Below are 15,565 nucleotides of genomic sequence, written 5' to 3'. Positions count from 1 at the left end.
CTATCTGAGTCAGGTCTTAGTTATGGTACATTCGCAGAAGCACATTTTGGTGTCAAGTACAACAACGCGATACAAAACAGATCGAATTCAGCCCCAGACAGTGTGAGATAGGGACTGGAGCAAGGCGAGTAGAGCTTTATTACATCACTTGGTTGGGTGGGGGGGGAGGGGGGGGAGTGGTTCAACTACAATTCGTCATTTAACCAAAACATCAAAGCGCAAACAAAACAACCAAACCTTTTGTAAATAGAGGATCATTCCTTTTAACACAGCATAGAAGGTTTTCCAGCCTCTTCTCCCTCGGGGAGCTGTGGGGGGAAAATGCAGACAGATGACACATACTCCAGACGGTTCTTCACAGAATCTTTCCAAAACATGAACCTTTAACAGCTTACCATGAGCAGTTTTGGGCTCGATATCTAACCAAGGATGTGCTGACTTTGGAAAAGTGTCCAGAGGAGGTTTACAAAAATGATCCCAGGGATGAAGTGCTTACCAAATGAGGAACAATTGAGGACTCTGGGTCTGCACGTGATGGAGTTTATAAGGATGGGGGCGGGGGGGGGATCTAATTGAAATGTACAGAATACTGAGGGACCTGGATAGAGTGGACATGGAGAAGATGTTACCACGAGTAGGAGACACTAGGTCCCGAGGTCACAGCCTCAAGAGTGAAAGGTAACCCTTTAGAACTGAGATAAGGAGGAATTTCTCCAGCCTGAGGAGAACCCTGGGGAACTCATTGCTACAGAGGGCTAAGGAGATAAAGTCACTGAGTGTCTTTAAGACAAAGATTGGTTTTTGATTAATGAGGGGATCCAGAGTCATGGGAAGGCAGGAGAACGGGCTGAGAAACTTAACAGCCACGCTCGAATGGTGGAGCAGGCTTGATGGGCCAAATGGCCTAATTCTTCTCCTGTGCCTTATGTCTGTCCATTCTTTCAAGAATTGGACCAAGGTCGGATGAAAGCTAAGCAGCTCAAGTCTGAAAATGCTTACATCAAAAAGGGTGTCATCCTCTAACAGTATATGTCCTCCAGGTGCTGTGGTGGTACAGTCCGGTCTGGAATGACTGTGCAGTCCTGTTGTGATGTTATGGGCAGACCCTGAGAGGAAGGCTACCTCTATTCCCCAAGAGCTGCCGAACCTAAACTAACCCAGCCATGGTGCCTGGACGAGTGCAGTGAATGAACCACGCTGCATTTCTATAATTCCTTTACGTAGTAAAGCAGGCTCAGATACTCCACTGAGGCACAAGAACAAATGAATGAGAGACAAAGAGTGAAGAGATGAGGATGACCACACGTTCTGTCCAAGTGGTTGGTTTGAGGCTGATACAGTAGCAGAGGACTGGAGGTGGGGGCTGAGGCTGCATCTTTGAGGGGCTTTCAAGGAGTTGGTTTAGAGTCATAGAGTAACACAGCACGGAAACAGACCCTTCAGTCCAACTCCTCCGTGCCGACCAGGTTTCCTAAACTAAGCTAGTGTTATTTACCTGCGTTTGGCCCATAACTATGTATATGTCCAAATGTCTTTTAAATGTTGTAATTGAAATGGCCTCGACCACTTCCTCTGGCAACTCATTCTACATACAAGGAAGACAAGCAGGAAGCTGGAAGAAATCAACAAACCAGCCAGGATCAGGAGCTGGAGAAGTCAACATTTCGGGTATAACCCTTCTTTAACTAAATTTGTTCCACATATAAACCACTCTCTGTGTGGGAAAAGTTCCCCCTCAGGTCCCTTTTAAAACTCTCCCCTCCCACCTTAAACCTATGCCCTCTAGTTCTGGACTTCGCCACCCGAGGAAAAAGACCTTGGCTATTCACCTTATCTATGCCCCTCCTAATTTCATAGGAAACATCGTAGCGTACAGAAAATATTACAGATACAGGAGGACGGTCAGGACGGCTCAGGAGTTAGAAAGCAGCCACGTAGTCTGGGTTGTGGAACTCCCTGTCATGAAATGCAAACAGATCCAGTTAGTCAAGCAGCAGAGTGGATACGGTTCAAGCTGGAGTCTGACTAGGGAAGGTGTAGGAAACTGCTGGAGATCAGTTGGAATGATCCCAAGAGAAAGTTGACAGGCGGGAGGCTGGAAGAACACAGCAAGCGGGCAGTATGAGGAGGTGGGGGGGGGGGTTGGTCGATATTTCGGCGGTAACCCTTCTTCAGGGCTGCAATGTGGGTTACACCTGAAACTTGGACTTCTCCACCTCCTGATGCTGCCCGACCTGCTGTGTTCCTCCAGCCTCCAGCCAGCCTACTTTGGATTCCAGCATCTGCAGTTTTTTTTTGAGCCCAACAGGAAGTTAGCATGCAGGTGCAGCAAGATGGAGTTTAAAAACAGGGAAATCGTGTTACATCTCCACAGGATATTAGTGAGCCTTCAGCTGGAGTACAGTGTAGAGTTTTGGTCCTGATCTTTGAGAAAGAACAGGAGAGCAGTTCAAAAAGAGATTCCCTCTGCTGATTCCTGAGCTGAAGAATGGCCAAACAGGTTAGGCCTTTATACATTAGGGTTTAGGGGAGATCTGATTGAAACATTCCAAGACCCTGAGGGATCTTGACAGAGTAGATATTGAGAATCTGTCTCCGATAGTGTGGTGATCTTAAACATAAAAGGACATAGATAAAGAATAAGGGGACACACGTTTAAAACTGAGAGGCAAAGTGATTTCATCTCCTCAAGGGTATTGATTGTCTGGAATTCTTTACCCCAAGACAGGAGGGGAGACTAAATCACTGAAAGCATTTAAAGAGATGGACAATAGATTTTGGAACTATCAGATGGCTATGATGAGCTGAAATAGCAATTGAGGACTCGGGTCGATCAACCATAAACCTGCTGAATGGTGGGATAGACATGAGTGGCTAGATGACCTACTTCTGTTCCCTGTGGTTCTGATATACAACCTTCCACAATCCTGACAGTATCGGATCACTGTCAGAATGCTAGCTGTATGAAGTCAGTCCAACCAGTCCGAGTCTATATCACATGAGCCAGGTCCTATCCATCTTCAACAAAGCCCCTCAACAAAACGCACTATCCCCTACTCCCTCACACATCTTCCCAGTAAACCAGTCACGAGTGTTCACCTCGACCAACTCACATGTGACAAAGTTCCACATTCTCATTGCCCTCTGGTTAAAATAAAAAGTCTCCTGATCTTCACACTGGATTTAATTGTGACTGCCTTATACTTACTCTAAGTGTTAGTCTTCCCCAACAAGTGGAAACATCTACTCTATCAAACCTGGTCATAAGTCTTAAAGGACCTCTTTCAGATCACCAAACACCCCAATAACTTAAGCATCTAACTATCACCAACTCTGTCAGGTGAAGTTAATAGTAGAGGGATTTCCCAAGCAATTCGGAAAATCTCACGGTGGCTTAGTGTTTAGCACTGCTGCCTCACAGCACCAGGGACCCGGGTTCAATTCCAGCCTCAGGCAACTGCCTGTCTGGAGTTTGCACAGTTTCCGTGTGTCTGCGTGGGTTTCCTCCCACAGTCCAAAGATGTGCAGGTCAGGTGGATGAGTCATGGGAAATGCAGAGTTAAAGGGATGGTAGTGGGTGGGTCTGGCTGGGAGATGGTCTGGATGGGATGCTGTTCAGAGGTCAGTGCAGACCCAATGTGCTGATTGGCCTCTTTCCACACTGTAGGGACTCTGAGTCTGAAGGGTAGGCACATTTACTTGTGGAGGTCAAAAGGTCCCAGTGCCACATCAGTAATAACCATTAACTAGGAACAGTTTCCGAACAATCTGAATAAAATGAGACAGCAATGATCAAAGTGCTGATAAAACCCAGAACAGTTCCCAACTCAAAGCTGTCCAGCACTGTGAAGAAACAGTGTTTTTATTAAACACTGTCACTGAGCAGATTGAACATAGTAAGGAATAGTTGGGTCATCCAAGAGAAAGGGCCAAGTCACTTTGTAGGGCACTACTTCACAAATGACTTACTGTGTGTCAACTTGGACAGCCTGCCAGAACTTAACCATTCCGACAAGGGATCGGACAGCACAGACTAACTTGCCGTTCTGCCTCGAGGTTGGATTCCCCAGTTAGCCAGCGGTTCATTGTGGCCCAGGCAAAGAAGGGTGGTCTTTCAGTGAAACATGAACAGCCCAACTGCTCAACAGTAACACTGGGAGAAGTCAGCGACCAGCAAGTCTGGCAGGAAGGGGTTGCTCCCACCGCTGATCCTATTCAATCGCCTTCAGGCGGGGATCTGTCTTCCCGTGCGTTGGCTCAGGCAGGGATTTCCGCACCTTGGCTAATATTTTGGACAGCTCTGTTCTAATTGTATCATTGCTGTCAACAGTGAACCACATGTTCACACTGAGACACTGCACTCCAGGCAAAATCTTTCCGTTACTAGGATGGTGCTCAAGCTATGTACAAATTGTGAATGTCATCGCATCTTCAATCCTTACTTTTTTTCCCATCAGAATCCGCGTGAACCTTGCGCACCAGGAAGCCATGCTTGTACGTGGCCGCGTTGGGATCTTGCACAATATCCAGGAAGGGGTTGCTCCCACCGCTGATCCTATTCATCGCCTTCAGGCTGGGATCCGTCCTCTCGTCCACCAGCTCGGACAGGGATTTCCGCAGCTCTTCCTCATTACTGTCAGAAGAACCAAACAATAAAAAGCGAATCTTCAGAATAAACTCACAAAAAGCATCAAGGCACAAGTGACAACTTCTGTGGCTCAATTAATAGCAATTGTATGATGGAAAAAAAAAACAAGTTGCTGGAAAAGCTCAGCAGGTCTGGCAGTATCTGTAACATTACTTCACAGGTGCTGCCAGACCTGCTGAGCTTTTCCAGCAAATTCTGTTTTTGTTCCTCATTTACAGCATCTGCAGTTTGTTCGGTTTTTATTTGCAGTTGTATTATTGCTGAATTTGCTATTATGTTTTTGCTCTCCACGCCAATCTCTAGCCATAGACTGGGTTGCTTAGTTGGACAAGCACAATGTTGAGGACTTTATAATTTTCGGTTTGAAGTTGGTAGTGTTCCCTTAAACTACCCCAGCTTTACAAGATTCTTAAAAAGGATCACAGTTGTGAAACAGTGCAGGCAAATGTACATGAAAATCCTTAACATATTAACATCTGGGCTCAAATAGCACAGAAATAGATTCCAACCTACAAGCAAAAATAATTACATTTGCATAATGCTTTTAATCATCACTGAATTCTCAAAGTGCTTTACAGTGAATTAAGTATCTTTCTGAAATACAGGTATTGTGATAACGTAGGAAATGGAGCAATCAATTTACACAAGCGGCAATATGATAATTTGATGGTGACTCAGAGATAGTTACCAGAGATTCTTCTTTTGCTACCTGGGCAGCCAGTGGGATCTCAATTTAAACTGATACAAACCCTCAGATCTGCCCTGGGGTGATAAGCCTTTATTTTCATGCTCTAGGATTGAAGAAGGATTTGAAGCTACATCCTTGCTCATTTTGAGAGGTCCATAATGCTGCTCCAGCCTCTCACACTTTCCAGTGTACATCCACGAGTCACAGGAGAATGGTGATTTGATTTATTACTGTCACGTGTACCATGGTACAGTGAAAAGTGTTGTCTTACGTGCCTTACAGGCAGATCGTACTATACAAATACATCAGGGTAACAGAACAGAGAGTGCAGGATAGTGTTACAGATGATGCAGAGAGAGATCACAATTAAATTAAAGAGATCCATTCAAAAGTCTGATAACAGCAGCAAGGAAGCTGCTCTTGAACCTGCTTGAATGTGTATACAAACTTCTATACCTTCAGCCCAAATTAAGAGGATGGAAGAAAATATACCCAGGATGGGAAGAGTCTTTGATTATATTGGTTGCTTTCCTGATGCAGTGGGAGTTGTAGATGAAGTCAGTGGATGGGAGGCTGGTTTGTGTGAAAGACCGGGCACACTCTCTGTACTTTCTTCCAGTCTTGGGAAGTACAGTTGCCATACCACACTGTGGTTCATCCAGATTGGATACTTTCTATGGCACATCTATAAAAGTTTATAAGCGTCTTTAGGGACATGCTGAATTTCTTTGGCTTCCCAAGGAAGTGGAGGTATTGCTGTGCTTTCTTGACTGTAGTGTCAATGTGGTTGGACCAGGACAGATTGTTGTCACTCCCAGGAATTGACACTCTTCAGCATCTATTGCTCTATTTACCACACAATGACTTGACTGCACAGGGGGCACTGGGCACCAATCTTGCTGCATTGTGTGGTTCACCAGAACAACGAGATCTAAAGTGTGGCCCCTTGAAGTGTTTTATATTCATTCACAAGGTGGGGTCGTCACTGGCAAGTCAAGCCCATCCATAATTGCCCCTGGGAGGTGGCAGTGTGCTGCCTTCTTGAATAAGAGTGACATGCTTGGGCATTTCAGAGGGTCATTAAGAATTGACCACATTGCTAAGGGTCTGGAGTCCCATATTGGCTAGACCACTTAAGGACATTAGTGAATTTGATTACTTTTCTAACAATCTTGAGGTGTCATGGTCACCATAACAGAATTTAGTTTATTTTAGGCCCACATTTTCATGTAATTAATTGAATTTAAAGTTCCCAGCTGATCTTGTGGGATTTAAACTCTTGCCCCTGGTTCATTAGTGCCATCACTCGATTGCTAGACCAATAACGATCTCCAGATTAACACACCCCTCAGTGCTTCATGTAGACTAGCACCATAGTGTGTCATTTCAAGGCCTACATATTGGGATGCAGTGTAAGTTAGAGGTCAAAACGCTTTTCTAAAGGTATGGCAGTGTCCCTCCATGAATATTCATCAATGGAAATCAGAATCAATATCATCTCCATAGTAAACCACCCTCTAATGGAAACCAGCGATCTCCCTCAAAAACTGTGTCTCATCTCAACTGTTCTACATGGCATCTTCTGGATTTTAATTTTTTATGTGTCTCTCTCTCTCATTTTCTCCCTTCCCCTGTTATGATGCCAACCACTACCACCTTTGGTTTGGGGTAGCTTGTTGCCACCATCCTCTCTCACTGCAGACTTGCTGAGTTTCTTCAGCTATTTCTGTTTTTGCTTCAGATCCTCTTTCACGGAGTGGTTCTAAGGGCCTATGTGGTTTAAAGTGGTAGAGGTAAACCACTAGTGAGTGTTAAGATTGGCAGACCAGTGGAAATAAAATGTTCACTCATGCCAGCCCCTATGACAGCAATAGTATGGGTGGACCTTTAATACAGTCTCCAATATTAACCCTTTCAGAACTGTTACATTACACAACAACACCCTTTCTCACTTTGCCATTTTTGGATGTCAGTTAGTGGGCTTATAAGAAATGGGAGCAGGAGTAGGCCATTCTGCCCATCGAGCCTGCTCCACCATTCATGGCTGATCTTTCTGTGGACTCATTAATTATTTTAACACCAAACAGGACCAGTACGAGTCAAGACAAATTTGACATTGAAGACTCGGACTCCCTGCCCTTATGAATGGCACTGGGCCAAGCCCTATAATTACTCACTCACTTTTTATAGAAAAAGACTTTGTCTTTTTTCCTCCCCAAGTCAGACTGTGCATCATGTAAAGACTTCACAGCTTCACTGCAGATAATCACAGATATATGAAGAGAATTCTCACAGGGACTGAATGAAAAATCAATGCAATTAACGGGTGTGCTGTTAAAATAGGAAAAACTAATTGAAAAGTTATGCTTTCTGAACCTTCGAAGCTACGCATTTCTATTTAAGCATTCTACTAAAGCTTTTGTCAAGAGTTCCAACTGTTCCCAGTTCATGGCTGATTAACTTCCCAATTAACTGTTGCATAAAACTCCACTTCCTGACATTTGGGTTTTGATAATTATATCATACTTTCCCCCTCTAATTAATACAAGTTCACAGAGAAGTGGAAGCTAGCCAAATGAAGAAGGTATTGTTCAAAAATGTGGAGCTAAGAATATTGGGTGTAATCTCTGGTTTGGGATTACAGCATCATACAAATACAGATTTCAATTAAATATTATTTTGTTGAACAAGACAGCCCAGAATTAATACTCATTATCGTCCCCCAACTCCTTCCTGACACAAAGAGAACATCACACAAATGTGCAATGTCATTGCTGACTTCGAATATTCTCAGCAAGGATCTGTTTCAGATTATATGGTGAATGGATACTAAAGGCCATAAAGTCAAAGAAATAGAATTAGACCATTCGGCCCACTGAATCTTCTCTGCCATGATCTTCTCTGATCTGATAATCCTCAAATCCACTTTCCTGCCCAATGCCCATAACCCTTGATTCCCTTATTGATTAGGAATCTATCAGCCCTCAATATACTTGAAACACCCATCAGCCGGGATTAAATGGCAGAGTGGACTTGATGGGCCAAATGGCCTTGCTTCCACTCCTATGTCTTATGGTCTTATACTTAATGAGCCAGATACCCCTGCAGTAAACAACTCCACAGATTTAGCCTGCACTCTGAGAGACGGAACTCCTCTTCATCCCTGTTCTAAATGGACAACCTTTTGCTTTTAAGAATATGGCCTCTGGTCCTAAACTCTACCACAAGGAGAACCAACCTCTCAGCATCTATCCTGTCAAGCTTCCTCAGACTCTGATATATTTCAATAAGGTCTCCTCTCATTCCTCTCAACTCCATCAAGTATAGGTCCAGCCTTCTCAACCTCTCCTTCCCACGATCAGAGTTAATCCCGGATGGGGAAATGCAAAGTTGTTCATTTTGGAAGGGAGAACAGAAGAACACAGTAGCACTTAAACCGCAGAAAGCTGCAACACAAAGGGACTTGGGGTTACTTGTGCCCAAAACACAGAAAGCTAGTACACGGATGCAGCAGGTAATCAGGAAAAGTAATGGAATGTTGGTCCTTATTTCAAGGGAGTTTGAGTATAAGAGTAGGGAAGTCTTACTGTAACCGTACAAGATGCTGGTGAGACCATAGCTAGAGTACTGACAGCAGTTTTGGTTCTCTTATCTAAGGAAACATACCATTTTATTGGAGAGAATTCACAGAAGATTCACTCAGGTAATCCCCAGTATGGAATGATTGTCTAGTGAGTACAGGCTAAACAGATTGGGATTCTACTCACTGGGATTTACAAGAATGAAAAATGATTTCATTGAACCATATAGGATTCTTGAGGGGCTTGACAGGGTAGAGGCTGAGAGGATGTTTCCCCTCATGAGAGAGTCTAGGACTAGAGGACACGGTCTCAAAATAAAGGGATGCCAATTTAAGACGAAGATGAGGAGGAATTTCTTCTTTCAGAGGTTTGAGTGTCTTTGGAACTCTGCCATAGATAGCTGTGGGGACAGAGTCCTTGTGTATATTTCAGGCTGAGATAGATTCTTGATCAGTCAAAGAATGAAGGGTTACAGGGAATGGGCAGGAGAGTGGGCAGGAAGAAGATCGGATCAGCCATGAATGGGTAAGCATGCTCAAGGGGCTGAATAGCCTATTCATGTTCCTATTTCTTACGGCTTTATCGAACATTTTACAGTGTTGCACAGCATTCATACAAACCTTGACACCAATGACACTTTCTCTTACTGCAATAATGCTTCTAATCGTACTATATGTCACTGTGTTCTGCTGCCATTTCATTTTTCAGTCTGTTTCTTTGAACACCTTGAGAGCTAATTCATTTTTGGTGCCATGCACTGCTTGTCACTATAATTAAGTTGCTCTGTTTTAATCCTAAGGCTATTTGCAGCTGGACCAAATTCTCATTCCCTGAATTCAGTCATTGGAACCTTTTCAGCTCCCACATCACAAGACTGGAGATAAATCCTAATATAACAGCGATTCTGATATTCAGGCATCAGTGGCACTGTTATACCAACCTCATTGTTTCACAGTGTTAAAAATATTCTGCAAGCTTCAGTTCTGCTCATCTCCCTGCGGTTCTAACGTTGTATGGAGACAGGATGTGGCCATTCAGTCGCTCTAGTCTATCTGACTGTCAAGATTGTCAGAACAGATCGCATCATGAAATCTTTTGTTGCTTAATCTTTCCTGACCTCCAGCTCGTCACAGAATTTATTCTCCCCATCTCTTTGCTGCATCCCTGCAACTTCCCAAAAGCTTAAAAACTTTTACATTTTTAATTCTGATGAATGGCCATTGACTTGGAATGCTAACTCCCTTTCTCTCTCCACAGACACTCCACATCCCTTTTTTGCTTTCAAAACAACCTGAGACATTTTATTTCACATTCACAGTGTGTGAGCGCATCACTGGTTAAGCCAACATTTATTGCCCATCCTTAGGTATCCTGAAGATGGTGGTGGGCTATTTGATGACATTGTGCCACGGAGGAGGGAGCTCCAGAGTTTTGACCAAGCCACACTGAAGGAACAGCCATGTATTTCCAAGTCAGGATGGTGATTGGCTTGAAGGGGAACTTGCAAGGGGTAGTGTTCTCATTTATCTGCTGTCCTTGTCCTTCTAAATGGGAATGTTCTTGGGTTTGGAAGGTGTTGCCTAAAGACCTTTGATGAATTTCTGCAGTGCATCTTGGGGATGGTACACACTGCTGCTACTGACCTTCCATGGTAGTGGAGAAAATGGATGTGATACCAATCAAGCAGGTTGCTTTATCCTGGATGGTGTCAAGTTGCTAGAGAGTTACTGAATCTGTACCTCATCCAGACAAGTGGAGAGAATTTCACTACACTCCTGACTTGTGCCTTGTAGATGGTGGACAGGTTTTGGGGAGTTACTCGCTGCAAGATTCTTAGCCTCTGACTGGCTCTATAACCACTGTATTTATCTGGCGAGTCAATTTCAGTTTCTGGTCAATGGTAAATGGTAAGTCGCTGGATGTTGGTATGGGGAGGGGTGGGTCTGCAATGATGACATCATTCAATGCCAAGGGCAATGGTTAGATTCTCTCTTGTTCAAGATGGTAATTTCCTGACACTTGTGTTGTGTCAGCCCAAACTGCATATATTCCAGCGCTTGGTGCATTTGGACAGCTCAGACACTTGACTGGTTAAGATTGGGTCTTCACCTGGGCCAGGGGCTGTGGTCTCGCCTATCAGAGATTGGCAACTCTTCAGTACTTGGCAGCACCACTGAAGACACACTGGCACCTGGCATTATGACACCCAGAGACCAGAGGTCTTGGATTGACAAGGGATCCAGGCAGGGGTAAGTGGAATAGGGTGACACCAGCAAGTTGGCAGCAAGAGCAGTCAATGACTTTGAACGAGGGGACCCACTGAATGCCCACATTGGTTTATTGCATCCCTCCATGGCACATATCTCACCTGCCAGCGGAATGTAGAAGGGGTGGGGGGGGGGGGGATCTTATAGAAACATTTAAAATTATGAAGGGAATAGATAAGATAGAAGTAGAGAGGTTGTTTCCACTGATGTGTGAAACCAGGACAAGAGGGTATAGCCTCAAAATTAGGGGAAGCAGATTTAGGACTGAATTGGGAAGGAAAGTCTTCATCCAGAGGGTTGTGAATCTATGGAATTCCCTGCTCAGTGAAGTAGGTAAGGCTTCCTCATTGAATGTTGTTAAAACTAAGAAAATGTTTTGAACACTAAAGGATTTAAGGGTTATGATAAGAGGGCAGATAAATGGAGCTGAGGCCACAAAAAGATCAGCCATAATCTTATAAAATGGTGGAGCAGGCTCGAAGGGCCAGATGGCCTACTCCTGCTCCTATTTCTTATCTTCTTAATGTTAGTCAAGGGTCTGTTATTGAGCAGGATATTGGGAATAAATACCCTCCTCTTCATTCAAAAGTGTTACTGCATCCACCACATGAATCAGAGTCTATCTTAATGTCACATTCAAAAACAAGAAGTTCATGAAAAAGTTTATTTATTGCCACAAGAATCCAATACAACAAACTACCGAGATAACCAATACAAATGCCCCTTCATCAGTGGTTTATGATCTATCATTGATATTTAAATAGAGCAGGGAGACAGCATAAAGAAATGTAGGAACTGGGGCACATGGCACAGTGGTAGTGTCCCTTCCTCAGAACCAAGAGACCTGGGTTCAAATCCCATCTGCTCCAGGGGTGTGTAAGAATATCTCTGAACAGGCTGAGTAGAAAAGTAGGTTAGTAACAAAAGCAAGCTTTTAAAAGTATACTTATTGTCACGATAACCCCTCAAAAACAAAATGTACCTCAGACAATACAGCGCTCCCTCAGTACTGCATTGGCCCATCAGTTCAGATACTCATGTCTCTGGAGTGGGCTTTGAGCCCAATGACTCTGACTCACAAGCAAGCTACATAAAAACATAGGACATAGCAGCAGTAGGCCATTCAGCCTTTCAAGCCTGCTTCACCATTCAATATGATCATTACCGATCATCCAACTCAATACCCTGGTCCTGCTTTCTCTCCACACCCTTTGCTATTTGATGACATTGTGCCACGGAGGAGGGAGCTCCAGAGTTTTGTAGCAGCATTAGGCCATTCAGCCCTTCAAGCCTGCTTCACCATTCAATATGATCATTACCGATCATCCAACTCAATACCCTGGTCCTGCTTTCTCTCCACACCCTTTGATTCCCTTTCATATCCAGGACTTTATTTACCTCTTTCTTGAGGTCAGAAGTCACACGACACCAGGTTATAGTCCAACAGGTTTATTTAATATCATGAGCTTTCTGAGCGCTGCTCCTTTCTCAGGTGAAGTGTACCTCGTTCTATAAAACATTTCAGCTTCAATCACTTTCTGTGGCAGAGAGATCCACAGGCTCTCCGCTCTCTGGATGAAGCAATTTCTCTATCATCTCTGTCTTTAATCACCTACCCTTAAGCTATGACTCCTGGTTCTGGACTCCTCCATCGTCACAAATATACTTCCCGCATTTACACGGACTAGTCCTGTTAAAATGCTATAGCTTTTTTGGAGATCTCCACACCCCTATTCTTTCTCCTCCAGACAATATAGTCTTCAGAGGCTGTACTCATTGGAATTTAGAAGATGGAGGGGAAATCATATAGAAACATATAAAATTATGAATGGGATAGATAAGGTAGAAGCAGAGGTTTGAATCCACTGATGGGTGAAATTTAGAACTGGGGGGGGCACAGCCTCAATATAGGAGGAGCAGATTTAGGACTGAGTTGAGAAGGAATGTCTTCATCCAAAGGGTTGTGAATCTGTGAAATTCCCCACCCTGTGTAGCAGCTGAGGTTACCTCATTGAATGTTTTTAAGGCAAAGATCGATTTTTGAACAGTAAAGGAATTAATGGTTATGGCGGGGAAGACCTGAGTCTGTGAAAAGATCAGTCGTGATCTTATTGATGGCACAGCAGGTTCGAGTGGCCAGATGGCCGACCTAGAGTTAAAGAAATTTGCAGCACAGAAAGAGACCCTTCAGTCCAACTCTTCCATGCCGACCAGATATCCTAAATTAATCTAATCCCATGTGCCCATATTCTTCTAAATCCTTCCTTTTCATACACCCATCCAGATGCCTTTTAAACGTTGTAATGGTACCAGCCTCCACCACTTCCTCTGGCAATTCATTCCATACACGTACCACCCTCTGCTGAAGATGTTGCTCCTCGGGTCTGTTTTATATTTTTCCCCTCTCACCCTAAATCTTTGCCCTCCAGTTTTGGATTCCCTTACCCTGGGGAAAAGATCTTGACTATTCATCCTATCTGTGCCCCTCATGATTTTATAAATCTCTATAAGATCACCACTCAGTCTCCGACACTCCAGGGAAAACAGCCACAGCCTATTCAGCCTCTCCCTATAGCTCAAACCCTCCTAACCTGGCAACATCCTTGTAAATCTTTTCTGAAACCTTTCAAGTTTCACAACATCTTTCCTAGACAGGTATCCCCACTTTTTGAACGTTCATTTTACGCCACCACTTTTGCAAAAGACCTACATTAGCACCGGTTTTCACTAACCGAAAGAAATCTGAAGAGGATTTTCACTTTTACGAAGAAAGGCAAAATTTTTCCCATATAAATTAATGCTATTTCGCTTTTCGTCATCTCAGCTTACGAAAGGTTTCATAGAAACACTCTACTTTCGGATAACGGACGATACCTGTCACAGGACCTGCTCCTATTTCTTACATTCTTATGGTCCTAAGTGATCCAGTCTCTCTCCATCTGATAGTCCTACCATCTGAGGAGTCAGTCTGGTACCAACTCCGACATGTCTCACAACCTTTAGGCTTACAGTTGGAACTAGTCTCATCATTGGTGCAGTTCAGGGTTAATCCGAGCATTTGATAAGGAAATAGTTGTAGTCGAGAGCATGGTGTTGGAAAAGCACAGGTCAGACAGCATCCAAGGAGCAGGAAAAATAACATTTCGGGCATAAACCCTTCATTGGGAATAAGCCTGATGCAGGGCCTGTGCCTGAACGTTGATTCTCCTGCTCCTCAGATGCTGCCTGAGCGGCTGTGCTTTTCCAGCACCACACTCTCGACTTTGATTTCCCAGCATCTGCAGTCCTCACTTTCTCCAAATAGTGGAGTACCATTGGAACAGGTCCCTTAATCAACAGTACTCCAGGGGTTAATTAACGTTCTCGCAGACTTCAAACAGTTCAGTGATGACAACGATTCACATTTTACTGTAATAAGCCCAGAGGCGTTAGAAAACAGAAAAATCGGATTACATTCCAAAACAACCTGAGTGAAAAAACAAACTACATTACATATACACTCATCTTTCTCTCCGCCACAGCCCACACACTGCCCCGGAGACTCCTGACTATTTCCAGTTAGGTGTGTTGCTAATTATAATCTCTATATAAAATAATGACAATCTGTGCCTTCCATCTCCCAGAGGTTATAAGAGTGTTTACTTAATGCCTAACACATGGTCTATTGATTGCGACGAGACACATCTGCTTTGGGAATTATGTAAAAGAGTTACTTAACTGTACCATCAGAGGGGATTTAACCTCAAATGTTAACTTTCTCTCGATCTCGACAGATGCAGCCTAGAAGCTGAGTGCTGCCAACATTGGCTGATTTTATTTTCGCAGCATCATGCTCTTTTTTTTGGTCAGTTCCGTGAAGGGAAGCAAAGTTGGGGCTGGTCTCCCTGGAGTGGAGAAGGCTAAGGTGCTGATTTAGGAACGCTGATCAAAATTACACGGAGCTCTGACAAAGCAGATAGACTGGAGGCTCAAAGACACAATTTCAGGGTGAAAGAAATGGAAGCACTGGATAGGAAATAAGATTTATTTTTAAAAACACGCAGAAACCTGGAACATGCTACCTGAAGGGGTGAGAAAAGTAGATTCAATAGTGATTTCATTGAATCCCTCCAGTGTGGAAGCAGGCCATTCAGCCTATCAAGTCCACACTGACCTTCCAAACAGCATCCCATCCAGACACACACTGACATTTTCTACAAACCCACCGACTCCCACAGCTACCTGGATTACACCTCTTCCCACCCTATCTCTTGCAAAAATGCCATCCCGTATTCCCAATTCCTCCGCCTCCGCCGTATCTGCTCCCAGGAGGACCAGTTCCACCGTAGAACACACCAGATGGCCTCCTTCTTTAGAGACCGCAATTTCCCTTCCCACATGG

At 43.9% G+C, this 15,565-nt stretch overlaps 1 protein-coding gene across 1 annotated transcript in view; it reads right to left on the bottom strand.

Moving 5' to 3' along the window:
* The window catches only part of LOC122541902 (PH and SEC7 domain-containing protein 1-like), a 169,900-nt gene that overhangs the window by 16,346 nt on the left and 137,989 nt on the right, over positions 1-15,565 (bottom strand). The window contains 2 exon segments of the mRNA XM_043679086.1: positions 238-308; positions 4,443-4,633. Of these exon segments, the coding sequence (XP_043535021.1) occupies positions 238-308; positions 4,443-4,633 (262 nt within the window).

The sequence above is a fragment of the Chiloscyllium plagiosum genome, chromosome 38 (genome assembly GCF_004010195.1).
Source record: "Chiloscyllium plagiosum isolate BGI_BamShark_2017 chromosome 38, ASM401019v2, whole genome shotgun sequence".
NCBI lineage: Eukaryota > Metazoa > Chordata > Chondrichthyes > Orectolobiformes > Hemiscylliidae > Chiloscyllium > Chiloscyllium plagiosum.
The sequence above is the reverse complement of the archived record's forward strand: the minus strand, read 5'-3'. Positions and strand labels throughout refer to the sequence as shown.